The 12,623-nt window shown below is 48.5% G+C and overlaps 5 protein-coding genes across 5 annotated transcripts; 3 read left to right on the forward strand and 2 right to left on the reverse strand.

Moving 5' to 3' along the window:
* Nucleotides 1-79: 79 nt before the first annotated feature.
* Nucleotides 80-1,918, forward strand: F5147DRAFT_685457 (sulfide-quinone oxidoreductase). The gene is given in 10 exon segments (XM_041436680.1): nucleotides 80-234; nucleotides 283-398; nucleotides 466-473; nucleotides 526-884; nucleotides 931-1,463; nucleotides 1,515-1,617; nucleotides 1,656-1,658; nucleotides 1,678-1,697; nucleotides 1,770-1,802; nucleotides 1,861-1,918. The coding sequence occupies 10 exon segments, from the start codon at nucleotides 111-113 to the stop codon at nucleotides 1,912-1,914; spliced, it is 1,353 nt and encodes a 450-aa protein (XP_041294721.1). The 5' UTR covers nucleotides 80-110; the 3' UTR covers nucleotides 1,915-1,918.
* Nucleotides 1,919-2,399: 481 nt separating this feature from the next.
* On the forward strand, nucleotides 2,400-5,456 carry F5147DRAFT_792933 (Man1-Src1p-C-terminal domain-containing protein; the record flags this gene model as incomplete). Its single annotated transcript, XM_041443111.1, has 8 exons — nucleotides 2,400-2,701; nucleotides 2,747-2,813; nucleotides 2,865-3,011; nucleotides 3,061-3,096; nucleotides 3,144-4,349; nucleotides 4,401-4,492; nucleotides 4,546-4,638; nucleotides 4,676-5,456. The coding sequence occupies 8 exons, from the start codon at nucleotides 2,400-2,402 to the stop codon at nucleotides 5,088-5,090; spliced, it is 2,358 nt and encodes a 785-aa protein (XP_041294722.1). The 3' UTR covers nucleotides 5,091-5,456.
* F5147DRAFT_88992 (UEV-domain-containing protein) lies at nucleotides 5,239-7,206 on the reverse strand. Its single transcript, XM_041444447.1, has 6 exons — nucleotides 7,075-7,206; nucleotides 6,778-7,016; nucleotides 6,462-6,722; nucleotides 5,726-6,411; nucleotides 5,550-5,652; nucleotides 5,239-5,476 (listed from the first exon to the last, which is right to left on the reverse strand). The coding sequence occupies exons 1-6, from the start codon at nucleotides 7,199-7,201 to the stop codon at nucleotides 5,387-5,389; spliced, it is 1,506 nt and encodes a 501-aa protein (XP_041294723.1). The 5' UTR covers nucleotides 7,202-7,206; the 3' UTR covers nucleotides 5,239-5,386.
* Nucleotides 7,207-7,579: 373 nt separating this feature from the next.
* Nucleotides 7,580-9,572, forward strand: F5147DRAFT_89107 (uncharacterized protein). The gene is made up of 4 exons (XM_041444448.1): nucleotides 7,580-7,881; nucleotides 7,931-8,098; nucleotides 8,151-9,080; nucleotides 9,132-9,572. The coding sequence occupies exons 1-4, from the start codon at nucleotides 7,746-7,748 to the stop codon at nucleotides 9,458-9,460; spliced, it is 1,563 nt and encodes a 520-aa protein (XP_041294724.1). The 5' UTR covers nucleotides 7,580-7,745; the 3' UTR covers nucleotides 9,461-9,572.
* Nucleotides 9,572-12,555, reverse strand: F5147DRAFT_89114 (nucleolar complex-associated protein-domain-containing protein). The gene is made up of 8 exons (XM_041444449.1): nucleotides 12,446-12,555; nucleotides 12,161-12,393; nucleotides 11,545-12,112; nucleotides 11,216-11,495; nucleotides 11,026-11,156; nucleotides 10,593-10,964; nucleotides 10,252-10,540; nucleotides 9,572-10,195 (listed from the first exon to the last, which is right to left on the reverse strand). The coding sequence occupies exons 1-8, from the start codon at nucleotides 12,485-12,487 to the stop codon at nucleotides 9,684-9,686; spliced, it is 2,427 nt and encodes an 808-aa protein (XP_041294725.1). The 5' UTR covers nucleotides 12,488-12,555; the 3' UTR covers nucleotides 9,572-9,683.
* Nucleotides 12,556-12,623: the final 68 nt, after the last annotated feature.

Consider the following 12,623-nt stretch of genomic DNA (forward strand, 5'->3'; position numbering starts at 1 on the left):
CTCGCACATCTTGTTAGCGATGGGAATTCGTTTGCATTCGACAAAGCTCTTCTTCCCTACACTAACGTGGGAGTCGAGGATCACTTGCGCCTTGTTGTTTTACTATCATCATGTCGAACATGTTGCTAGCGTGTCGGCGTGTAACAGGCCCGCGTGCTCGACAAACTGTCGCTCTAGCTAGGTATGCCAGTGCGAGCACCAAGGAAAAATTCCGAGTGCTTGTTATCGGAGCAGGTGCATCAATCGCTGGAGTTCTCTGAATTAACGTTGATGCATTTTCAGGTTCTGGTGGATTGACTGTTGCCAACCAGATATATAACCGCTTTAAGGCTGCTGGAAAGCCTTTGAATGCAGGGGATGTAGTGGTCCTTGACGCAGCAGACTATCACTACTATCAAGTAAGCACTCAGAATCAGACTGTAACCTATTCGTGTGAGCTACTTTCTGATGGCTTTTCCTTTCAAGCCCGGCTGGTAACGGTTTCTATCCATCGTTTATGTATACGAATCCTGACGTGTCCTCCAGGACGTTGGTCGGCGCTGGTCTTGGCTCTAAAACAGATTTCAGACGACCGCTCGCGTCCCTATTCCCGCCACATATCACGCATGTCGCAGAGAATGTCAAGTCATTCTATCCGGAATCCTCATCAGTCATGACAACGTCAGGTCGGACAATTTCATACGATTCACTTGTAGTGGCAGCAGGTTTGAAAATAAACTGGGACGGCATCGCTGGGTTGCCACAGGCTCTCGCTGATCCCTCCTCTGGAGTCTCATCGATATATTCCTATGATACCTGCAGCAAAGTTCAGCACGACATAGATGCTCTCAGGTCTGGAAATGCTATATTTACCCAACCTGCGGGTATCATCAAATGTCCAGGAGGTAAGTCAAATTTCTCTCTGTATCGCGGCTGCTTATCGTTTTCTAGCTCCGCAGAAAATCATGTGGATGGCCTGGGACAGATACCAAAAATCCGGGCGAGGAAATAACATTAAAATAGATTTCATGAATGGCATGCCATCCATGTTTAGCGTCAAGAAGTATTCGGATGCCCTCAACGCTCTGCGCATCGAGCGGGGTATCGGAGCAGAGTTCCAACACAACTTGGTTTCTATTGATGTGGCGAACAAGAAAGCAACTTTCAAGAAGGAAGACGGTTCGACCACGGATCGTGATTTCACCCTCCTGCATGTCACGCCGCCTATGGGACCGCTAGACTTCATCAAAGGATCGCCTATTGCTGATTCAGCGGGTTGGGTAGAAGTCGATCAAGCGACTCTCAGACACGTCAAGCCCGAGTTTGGAAACATATTTGCCTTGGGTGACTGTTCTTCCCTACCCACGAGCAAAACGATTGCCGCCATTACATCTCAGGCTCCTATCTTGACGGAAAACTTATTTTCGGTTATGGACACTGGCAAAGTTAGCAGTGCAAAGTATGATGGCTATACAAGTTGCCCGGTCCGTTCGCCTCCTTACACCATTATCCACTTGACCAAATTCTAATTTTAGCTTCTGACGGGGTATGGGGAATTGATGCTAACCGAGTTCAAGTATGGATTTGTGCCCAAAGAAAGTTTTTCCAAATACCTGGGCGATCAGACGAAACGGAGAAGGTTTGTTCTTTGTGATTCCTACTTGCATCATTGCATTGAACCTGCCAAATCCCTCAGATTATTCTACCACTTCAAAAAGGTACGGAGTACAATTGGAGATGTAGCTCCTAAAATAAGACATACGGCTTATTGTCTGTGCTATTCTTACTAGGACCTTTTTCCTTGGGTTTACTGGAGTCGCATGGTGAGTCACTGGAAACGGTTTGCGCGGGGCTTTCGGAGTGTCTTATGCTGCGCCGCAGGTTGACGGAAAATGGTTCGGCCCTTCAGGACCCTTCCGTCCCAAGTTTGTATGATGTTTGACATTAAGGAGTTCTTGGAAGTTTCATGAGTCAATTGAGTAGACGTGGGTCACCCCCTCGTAGTTACAGGCTGTAACCCCTGTTCGTAATACAAAAGATTGGTACTCGATAAATTCCAGCGACGTCATGAGCATCGCCTGGAAGTACCCCACCGAGTTACATCCTTATGAGTCAGAACCCGTTAGAGATCCGGTTGGGTTCTGGTGCCTGAATCCACCATGTGCATATATGATTCACGGGCAGAGGCAGAGATCACGACCTAAACAGGTATGTGTTACGTGTACGGCGCCGGAGACCATTCGATCCGTGAGTGGGTCCACAGCGTTGAGCCTTAGTTCCGAGTCGACGCGAACTTCGACCTAGTAGTAGTAATAGTAGTAACTAGTTCAACGTTGGGATACCAGCGTGACTGAACATATGTGTACGTCACGCCGCGTTTAGTGTGACAAGTCACCACAACGGCTTCAACACGCTCCACGATGTCAAGGGCCATGACTGCAGCTCAGGTCATCGGCCTGGGCGAATATCTTAACCCCGAATTTGATCCTGCTACCCTTACAGTCGCTCAACTTCTTGGTATTCTTGGATATCACAACATCAGGTTTCCGACGCCTTACACCAAACCAAAATTAGTGCAGCTTTTCCTCGATGAAATCAAGCCAAAGGCAGCGAAATTCAAGAAGGACAGATTGAAGAAGGAAAACAGTACTGCTAGCGATGATGGAATAACTGATGGAATAACAGGAAAACCCCTCAGTGGTGCCACAAAGGTGCGTGCTTGGTATAACTGCTGTGCTTCTTCTCCTGTTAATGAAAAGCAGCCAAGGCGATCTTCCAGGAGAGTTTCTCATGCACCGTCTGATGATGAGGAACCGCCGGCTCGACCAGATCCGGTATGGACGTCATTTCCTGTGCTGTACCTAACTTAATCTTGCGTCCACCAGCCGAAGCGCCGTCGTTCGTCTGCACAACCCAGCCTTGGTGGCGCACATAGAACTATTGCTCGCGCCGCTGCGCAGCCCGCGGTTATCGAAGAAAGTGAACCTGAAGAAGACTCGCCTTTGCGCAAGGTAGGCAGGAACAAGAAGAGTGTGAGTGAGCGCTATGTTTGACCGCAAGGTGCACTAACCATTCATGTAGTCACAAGCTGCTGGTTTGCAAGCGCGCAGAATCTCGGTAATTTAAAGTGTTTTTGTTCAGTATTTGTCTGACCCTGTCTCAAGCTTGCAGATGACAGCGGATGGGAGGACAATAACATTTTCCAATCGGGTGCTGAATCATCTTCGCCTGTGCGCCCGTCTCCTGTGCGTCCTCGGAAAAGTGGTTCTGTCAAGAAGTCACGCCACTCGATGTCAGCACCCCCTCAAGCATCTTCGTTGTCTCCTCCAAAAGCACCTCTTTTCTCAATTGATACACCGCGTTCTCCTCCGCAGTCAAAGTTTGAACCTGAGCTCCCTCCTACAATTTCACGAGCACCCCGAATCTCAACTCCGTCGGAGACAGTTGGTTTCAATCCTATCGAACACCGGTCTAGGCCGCCTCCTGAATCACCAACCAAGGTCGGTGCCCGTGGCCTGGATTTTGATGACGCCACAGATGTGGTTGATGGACAGATTCCTGATGAGAGCCAGAGCGACGGTTTTGGGGAAGCTGATTCGCTAGAGGTTGCCGTATCCAATGGTATAGGTGGTGGTGACCAATTGGTTCGCCGGCGTCCAGCCCCTCCGCTGCCGCGCTCTAGGTCGCGTCTCATGACACTTGTCTACCTGATCGTGATAGTTGCCGGATCCTATTTTGTGAAGCAGTACAAAGACGAATCATCTGCGATTGGATACTGTGATACTGGCAGCAACACCAATCAGGCTCTGCGGGACCTCGAAGGGCAGTGGGAGGCGATCCAGGCTCGTAACAAAGACAATAAGACGATTCTGTATCTGCCGTCGATCATATCGGATACTGGGTTGTTCGAGGATGGAATTCCAAGTCCATTTCCACTATTTGTTCCAGGCTTGCATCCGTCAGCATGTGCTCTTTGTCCAGAATTTGCGACTTGCACGCAACACTCGGTCATGTGTAACCCTAGTTATGTATCGCGTCCGCACCCTGTTCTTGGCATGTTGTCACCTTTCGGGACCGGATCCGCTGTTGTGGAAAAGATATGGAGCTTGATTGGTGATGTTACGAATGGGCTACCTGGATTTGGACCTGTTGCGTTTCCCCCACGTTGCAGTGAAGATCCGAAACGAAAACGGAATATAGGCGCCTTGGGTAAAGCGATAGAAGGACTTCTCGGACAGGAACGAGGGAGGCGCGTGTGTATCGGGGAGAAACAAAGTGGGGAGATCGTCAAAGATAGTGAAGGGGGGGAAGCGATGAAATGGGGACTTGAAATTGAGATGTTGAGGGATACAATGAAAGGGAAAACGGCTGTGAGTTTGTTAAAGTATTTCCTGATATGAGGCTGATTGAAGGACCGGTAGCCGCAACTTCTGGCTAATTTTGATGACACGTTCAATGAAGCCATACAACAGTTAGTTCAATGGGGTTCCGTAATTTTTGGGGAGGATAACACGTGAGTAGTTGGATTTATTGCGCGTGATATTAAATAATTAAATTTGAGAGTAGAGGTCATCGTTATTTAGCTCATAAGACGCCACAGTTGACTTGGAACTGTCAACTTACTGTCAAGTCTCGGGAGCTTTGGGATAAATGGCGAGCGTCTGTTTATGGTAAGTGCTAATTTGATATTCAGAAGCTTCTTGACACTTTGTTTAGCATCTATAGCGTGTCTCTGCGCGCTGTATTCCATAAAACGGTCCCGGGCGCTCCGCCGAACGGAGGCCAAGCGTGTGGCAGAATTGGTTCAAATCGCACTTGATACTTTGCGTAATCAAGAATTAGCTCACCACACGGATCCAGTGACGGCACCGCACCCGTATTTGTCCTCTCTTCAGCTTCGTGATCTCATCTTACAGGATGAACATTCAATATCAAGTCGAAGAAGGGTCTGGGATCAAGTGGAGCGTGTGGTCGAAGGGAATGCCAATGTGAGGGCAAACCTTGAAGAAGTACAAGGTGGTGACGAACTACGCGTATGGCGATGGGTAGGATCTACCAGTGCACCAGAATTTCGGAAGGTTCAATTTCAGACGCAAAAGGATCAAGTGTAATGTACACCCTTGTTTGTTGATCGATTTATTGTTTGTTTGCTTCTTATGTTTCTCTCTGCTATATATCCCCTCAGTATGCATATTGTCCTCTGACCAATCGGAGCTTTTTCCATCAAAATACCGGTGTCAAGAAGGCGCTGCGCCCCATGTGCCACCTCGCCAGGCACAAACACCTCACAACACCATTTTCTTGACCTCGTAAAAAAAAAAAAAGGTCTCGAACGATACAAAAAAGGAAAATACATTATCGAGCATTTCTTATCAACTTCTAGGACCCTGATTAAATAATGCTCCAATTAGCTGTAGGATGCCGTTGGAATCCCATGCTGGATCTTTTCTATCAGTGCCCTCTTTGTAAACTGTTCTTCTGCGAGTACACGCGTACTCTTGAGATAGAAGAGATAGAAGGACCGCCATCAGTTGCAAGTGACTGTGTGATATGAAACCTTGAAAACTCACCCTCAAAAAACGTTCTAGATCAATACGTCCGGTGTTCAGAGCCCTATGGAGATGATAGATGCTATCTTCTATAGCATTATCTTCAGCGACCAAGTTGATGAGCCTGTTTAGAAAAGTCCAATTCACACCGGTCAGCATTACCCGGTGATATTGTCGAACAAAAAACTATTCCATACTGGTTATGTACTATGCTTGTGGAACATATCAATTCATCGACTTCTGGATCTCCCTTCCTTCGCAATTCAGCGATGTTGCGCTCCCCTTGATCGACAGCATTCCGCAGTCTGCTAGAAACATTATTACAAACATCTCGCACGGCTTCTAGTCGCGCCATCTCATCCCTGATTGCGGGTTCTCCGGCAAGAAGGTCGGTTTGCTGCGCTCGCAAACGTTCACCGTCCAGAAGCATAACCTGAGAGAGAGAAGCAAGCTCCGACGCGATCTTGTCATGTACTTGCGCATGCAGGCGGAGCAACTCTGGGTTCGGTGGTCGTGGCGGTGCTACCGTGCGAACCTGTAGCACAGGAGGTGACGAATCGGCAGTTTCATCATCTAGGAGGTTCGCAGTCGGCCTCTGCCACAAGTTTGGTGCCCCCTGTAAATGCTGTGAAGGAACTGGAGGTGATGGCGTGTTTGGGGCGCGTGATTGATTCAATTGACCGGATATGGCTTGGACAGCGAGTGGTACGGACCAGCGGTTGTCATGATCCGGTGGCAGAGCGGGACCTGCTACAGGTACAGTGCCGTCATTATGGTTTCTGAACGTGTGCTGATAGGAAGGGCGGCTGTAAGTTGGAGGTCCTGTGATTTGGGGTGATTGTCCAGAGGGTAGAGCCGGTGGTGGCCGATTGAGCAAATTCGCCTATGAACATCCATTTCATTAATGACGCTGATGAATAACAGGGTTCTTACAGTAGAAGAGTATTGAGGAGAAGCAATGGGAGCTGCGACTATCGCAGGCTTCGGTGACAATAGTGAATGTGCTGATGAATTGGGTTTTGGTGGAAGCGCCGGTCGATCATTGCCTAGGGCAACGCGGGCAGGTGGTGAGGCACTAGATTCCTGTAAAGGTGACGGCGACGATGATTGAATTGTTCTTGGTTTGGCGTAGACTGGCGGACCACGGGAGAACTCTTGTTGCAATGCTTCCAGTAAAGCTGATAGATTACATGCCTTGCTCGGGGATGAAATTGTTCTGATCGGTGGTTATTTCGGTAAGTGAACTTACCTCGCTCTTTTTTTCCCAGTGTTGGATATATTCAATTTTACATTGGCCACTCACATCAACGTGCTTACTCGGTCTAACGAGCATGTCCTGTGTTGGAACAACATACACTATTGGGGGCTGTCGGGGATACTCTTTTGTGACCCAAACAGCGATGGGGATATTATATGAAGCGCCGCGAAAGGATATTGGTAAGACGCCATGCAGACATAGTAGAAGTTGAGTTCGACCATCATCATAAGCTAGAGTTTCAAAGATCAACTGGTGGGATTTGAATATGGGATCTAATAGTCACTGAACTGTAGACATCTGACTTTGGACCTAGAGATGTGAAACGGGCGAGAGCAGTATCAAAGTCAAGAAGGACACGATCCTTGTGAGTATATGAGCTGACGTTTTGTCGTAGCCATCTCTGTGTGGTACTCATTGGGTTGTAAGGCAGTGGCTGTGTTGTGACATCGGTTTGATCGGAGTCTTTAATTGATTCTCCGCTTTAAACGGACCGAGATGGGCCTTGACGACAAACCCAGTCAAGTCTCGACCACCAGATCCCCCCAAAAGTTTTGTTATAGGTTAGCGCTTAGATCGAACTGGCCTGCTTCGTATGACTCCACTAGGATGGCCGTGAATTTCTATTTTTGTAATAAAAAGAACCTTAATTGTTAGTATGAATGACCTTCGAAAGCGGGTCTATTTTCTCACCACTAGTTCCTCGATCCGTTATCTAAACCAGGGCCATTTCAATAAGATGTTATCCGAATTAGCGGTTCCCTCATGCCACTTCCGGATCTTTAGCCTTGGTCGTCAAAATCTCTCAACGCTATGCTGATTTCGTTCTCATTTCAGATTCAGAAACCCTGCCGAAACCGGGTCTCACATATATATAAAGGTTCCTTCAAGCCCTCCTCTTATCACTTACCCCCCTTAGTACGCAGTGCCACTGCCCTAATTCTCGTGCTGCATCTTTAGTCATGCGCACTTCAAGACTATCTGTCTCTCGTGAACGCGATGGAACAACCCTCACTCCCCAAAGGAAACACCGTAAATTACTCAAGGATGGCTCCAGTGAGGTCTGGCCAGAAGAGATAGAGAGAATATTCGTTCAAGGTTGGTCCTGTACCATCATCTCTTCCTCACTGTCTCACCCCACGCTCAGGTCTTCGAGAATACTGGGAATCACCTTGGGCAACTTACTCTCGTGGCAGAAGTCGTTGGAGGAACCAATTCTTGGTCGAGTACCTGCAGCGCGCTGGAATAGACCGTTCCAAGAAGCAAGTTGCAAGCCACATACAGGTACTTCGCAATATGTGGAAAGGCGAACATGGTCAGAAAACTTCATCGAGCGTCTATTGATTCCTTCTTAACCTGTCGTCTAGAATACCACTTGGTGGCTGGTGGTGAGGAATTACTCCTTGATACCGGTCTCCCTACGTCGGTCAAAGCAGAGGAGTCACCCGACTCCCATATGATGGCATCCATGTTCCTCGATGATCACTCGCCAGCATCAGACCGTCCCGGTCGTCCGGTGTCTCGTACGTCCCGCCATCATCTCCCTCGTGCAAGTCCCGCCATAATGGGTTCTAAGACCGAACCCATAATGCCGCCATATCCGAATCCCCGGATACCAACGGCCGACGACGGATGCCGTCGCGTAAGGTCAATGTCCACTTCTGCTAGCGCTGACCAACGGCGACTTTCGCCATTGGCATCTTCCCTCTCACCTGATATGTCGGTCCGGCCAACAGCATCGCAATCGTGCCCACATGTGCCATGTACTGCCACACGTACGGACTTCGACTTTAACCGTGGCTATGAACGGCAAAATCAATCCGTGCTCACCGCTGACCAAATGTCGCCGGACCTCCTTCTTTCGAATTCTCCCCGGACTCAGAACTCATCAACACTGTTCTCTTGCACACTTCGTCCTCCAATATTGACAGGATTGTCGCTTTGGGCAGAGGGCATGCATCCCGCTACGGTGTCGGTGGATGCTCTTTCCTCGCAAACACAGCCAACGGACTTGAACGCTCCGGTTGTGGCGCTACGTGTCAAGCTCCGCCTCCCTCCAATAGAGGCTCCATACTCTCCGGCCCTCCACGGCTTTCAAGGTTCGATTACATGCGACGCTCCACGTACCTCTAGTATTAGGTGCTCCACAGCTGTCTTTGTCAGAAACCAGTGTGTCTCTCGGGAAAGCAGTTATTGTTCCGTAATAGCTGCGGATGCTACCGGACCTGAAATACTGGATCACATCACCCTACTATTGCCCGATTCCCAGCTCAGTCGAAGTCGGTGGATAGATCCTGGTGAGTACCTGCGTTCAGACACGCTGCCTCATGTTAACAACGCGACAACAGATATGCAAACATGCATCATACAGAAAATTGTGGTTGATGAACAAGTAATAGCAGCCATTTACTACGATCTCGACAGAAGGCAGTGTGAAAATTTGCCGTCTGTGGAGCTCATTGGATTCCAAAAATACACCGGCCACGCTGACACCACTCTGGTGCCAAATACCAATGGCGCCTTCGTACCAAACTACACTTATGCACCTGGACACAGCATACCTCGTACCATCCATGCCACTCCAACGTCTTTGTCTCATGCACTCATTCCTCCTAGTACGGATTCTTCACGAGTTATTCCTTTTCATGAATCGCCGCCTTACGTGATGTCTTCATGAACCCAATATTTATTTATCACCGCACGCTTTTCGTTCGAACTTTTTGTTGTATCAAACTTGCGGCGGAAGCCATTCATGGACCATGTTAATTTGGATGAACGGTCAGCTCTTAATCTGCTTTGGTTAAATTTAAACATGTATCTTCCATCATTTGCTGCATGCTATTGTAGATACCGTGTACGACTTACTGCGCACCATAATATGTATGAAATTTTACGTGTTGTTACGATCTTGTATAATTGGACAAACTGCGCGCGGCGTCTCGCACTCGACTATCGTAATGGTGCTGTTGCAGCAGGGACAGTTCCCAGAAACACGTCCCAAACGGATGGCATAACTGAGGGTCGTCCACTTCAGGGCGGTATACACCATCAACTCGCCTATCTTCAGTCGACAATAACGCTTCGAGTTTCGGATCCTTGGCGACCAAACTTTCCACAAATTCTAGAGCCCGGAGGGCGGCACTCGGGGGCCAATTGAGTGACGCAATCAACAAGCGTTTACTAAACGCTGCCGATCTCCAATGCATTGCCGTATTTCCCGAACTGCGCGGAGAAAATACGATATTCAGGGCTCGGAAGAGCATGTCAGCGGTGGATGGAGGTTTTGAGTTGCCGAAATTTGAGACGAACGCACTCGGTGGAGGCTCGTCGACTTGCATCGATATGCTGACCGGCAGTATGATGGCATATAAATGATTGATGAAGTCGGTAAGGTCGATATTGAGCGCTTCACCTGAAATACGGCATTGAGAACGTCGGAACAATTATTTGCAATGGATGACGACGAACCTTGTCCTGAGAGTAGCTCAAACGCGGTTACGATACACAGTAGGCGGTGTTGAATGTCGGTAGTGGCGCCAACACGAAATGATTCCGAGTCAGCGCTGGGGTCCTCCTCCGGGGCATCGCGGAGAATAAGATCCTTCAGGACCTGCATCAGATCTTTGAAGAAGTCGATATTGATAAGATGAGCAAATTTGGAAATGCCTCGCAAGGCCGCCGGCAGAAGGGATGTCGGGCGGGGATGCTTGAGTATCCGGAAATACAAAACGAATAGAAGTTTCAGGGTCTCAGTGTGCTACACCGGAACCGTTAGTCGAGCTTTGATATCGACAAGTTACGAAACTCACTATATTTGCTCGTTCCTCTTTGTCAACTTCTGCTTCTGCGTCCCGCATTTCCCGTTCGATTTCCTTCCGTTCTTTTAGGACTTTTTGCGCCTTCTTACTAAGATGGGGTTGTTCGGTCGCTTTGCCCTTAGCTCGTCGGGCCGCAGCCTTGCCTTTCGACTGCATGTGTTTATCTACCTTAGAGTCTGACGCGCGGATATTGAGTTCTGTCTTGAGGCGAAGATGCAGAAGACACGTAAGTACTTCAGGGTGCACATTAAAGTGCCTTTCTTTAGTCATACGGTTTAGAAGCTGGACGGCTTCTAGGGAAGGAGCACCAGTTTGGTCCTGGCGGAAAATACTGATCAATGTGTTCATACATAGATCAGAAGCCTGGCATGTCAATCAATTGTCAGGTGGGGCGGATACGGCATGTGTTAGTTTAACTACTTACCTCATCCCACGACTTCTTGCTCAAGCGCGCCACAATGCATGTTATCAAGTTGGTTCTAAAATTGAAGTGGGTGACTTCAGTGGCCAGGGTGCACATACATTTAAGCGCAACCTCTGCTAGTTCGCTTTTGGCTGTATGAAAGTCCATCAGTAAACCACTATCGATAAACCACTATTAGAACATGCGTCACCTTTGAGTTCAGCTTCAAGCGAGCGGAGGTAATTTTGATACACTAGCACAAAACCCTGCTCCCATTCTCGGGTACGGGCTACCATCTGGCTAACTTTTTCAGTCTTTTCTTTTTCGGTCAACGCTCGTATCCGGTAGCCCGGTATTGTGTCCTTGAACACAGCAAGCTGTGAAAGTATAGCTAGCTTCCGGATGATGATATGGTTTAGAACCGGTTCTGGGTGAGAAGGAGACGTAATTTTCTCCAGGGAGAAAGTATGAAGGCGGCGAAGTAACCCTAACTGTCATATATGTCGAGCAGACCAGTTGGCGAGATAGTGAAGTACGCACGCTATTTTCTGGCTCTGCAATTATTTCCTGGCAGATGGTGGCAATCTGGTCTTTAGCACCCTGTATCCGAGCTGTTCGTGATTTGTTTCCAACAACGTCGATGACGGCGGGACGGCCAAAACGTGCACCAGTCGCGACATCATCTATTCTATTTACTTCAACGGGTATTTCTTGCTCCTCCGCGAATTCGTCGGTGGCACTGTCTTCTTCGTCTGACGATGGAGGAGCTGCAATTTTCATGCCTGTTGAATGGATTCGCCCATCCGCTGATTTTATTGGCAGCCCTTGAATGTGGCGGTCTATCTTTGACTCGCGTGATTCTTGAACCTTCCGAGGAACACGTTCATAAGACATCTCGGCGTCGGAATCTAGATCATCTTCACTGGATAAGTCTTGTTCGCTGTTGTTGACAGAAGACCGGGAAATCGTGTCCGCTTCATCTTCAATACCAGAGCTCCAGGCTTCTTCGTCCTCATCATGAGAGTCTATTGACGGCAAGTCATCGTCCACCTTTGGTTTGCGGGCTGGCTTGTTCAATCGTTTCAGACGCTCAGTCTCCTTCTTGCTCCTACAAAGACGTCATCGAAATTTAAACACCGTGTAAGAGATGACATACGTTGATATGCCTTTTCGATCAAGTGTATTTAGGAATCCAGCACCATCTCCAAACTCCTGGAGGAGACCAGCATCCTCTTCGGAGAGATCGCCATCTTCGGTATCCGCGTCATCGTGGTTTCCGGGCACTTCGATATAGCCTCTGTCCGCGGCTCGCTCCTTGCCTTTCTTTGATTGTGTTGTACCGGTCCTTGGTTTGCTGTTCGCCTGAAGCTTTCGCTTTTTTGAGGGTGCCTGCCGGAACTATCAGCTATAATTACATAGTAAAATTTGTACAAAGACGTACTTTAGCAGCGGGAGCCGTTCGCTTTTTACCCTTTAATGCCATGAAGTTCCGCTGGTCTCTGGACGATTTCGGTGAAGCAGTTTGCAGACCTGATCGAAAATATGGTTTACCGGGTACCCCAGAAAGGAAACAGAGACTTGGTGAATGCGACACTGCCACTGACGCGTTCTGCAGCAGT

This window comes from Suillus discolor (assembly GCF_016758755.1).
Source record: "Suillus discolor strain FC423 chromosome Unknown F5147scaffold_17, whole genome shotgun sequence".
Taxonomy (NCBI): domain Eukaryota; kingdom Fungi; phylum Basidiomycota; class Agaricomycetes; order Boletales; family Suillaceae; genus Suillus; species Suillus discolor.

Coding starts and splice junctions, on each gene's coding strand:
- F5147DRAFT_685457 (XM_041436680.1), top strand. CDS start 111: ATGTCGAACATGTTGCTAGCGTGTCGGCGTGTAACAGGCCCGCGTGCT. Junction 235..282: donor AGTGCTTGTTATCGGAGCAG/GTGCATCAATCG, acceptor ATGCATTTTCAG/GTTCTGGTGGATTGACTGTT. Junction 1,698..1,769: donor TATTCTACCACTTCAAAAAG/GTACGGAGTACA, acceptor TATTCTTACTAG/GACCTTTTTCCTTGGGTTTA.
- F5147DRAFT_88992 (XM_041444447.1), bottom strand. CDS start 7,201: ATGAGTACCACACAGAGATGGCTACGACAAAACGTCAGCTCATATACT. Junction 7,017..7,074: donor TCCAAAGTCAGATGTCTACA/GTTCAGTGACTA, acceptor TTGAAACTCTAG/CTTATGATGATGGTCGAACT. Junction 6,723..6,777: donor ACTGGGAAAAAAAGAGCGAG/GTAAGTTCACTT, acceptor TCCCCGAGCAAG/GCATGTAATCTATCAGCTTT.
- F5147DRAFT_89107 (XM_041444448.1), top strand. CDS start 7,746: ATGCGCACTTCAAGACTATCTGTCTCTCGTGAACGCGATGGAACAACC. Junction 8,099..8,150: donor TATGTGGAAAGGCGAACATG/GTCAGAAAACTT, acceptor CCTGTCGTCTAG/AATACCACTTGGTGGCTGGT. Junction 9,081..9,131: donor AAGTCGGTGGATAGATCCTG/GTGAGTACCTGC, acceptor ACGCGACAACAG/ATATGCAAACATGCATCATA.
- F5147DRAFT_89114 (XM_041444449.1), bottom strand. CDS start 12,487: ATGGCATTAAAGGGTAAAAAGCGAACGGCTCCCGCTGCTAAA. Junction 12,113..12,160: donor GATCGAAAAGGCATATCAAC/GTATGTCATCTC, acceptor ACGTCTTTGTAG/GAGCAAGAAGGAGACTGAGC. Junction 10,965..11,025: donor GCAAGAAGTCGTGGGATGAG/GTAAGTAGTTAA, acceptor TTGACATGCCAG/GCTTCTGATCTATGTATGAA.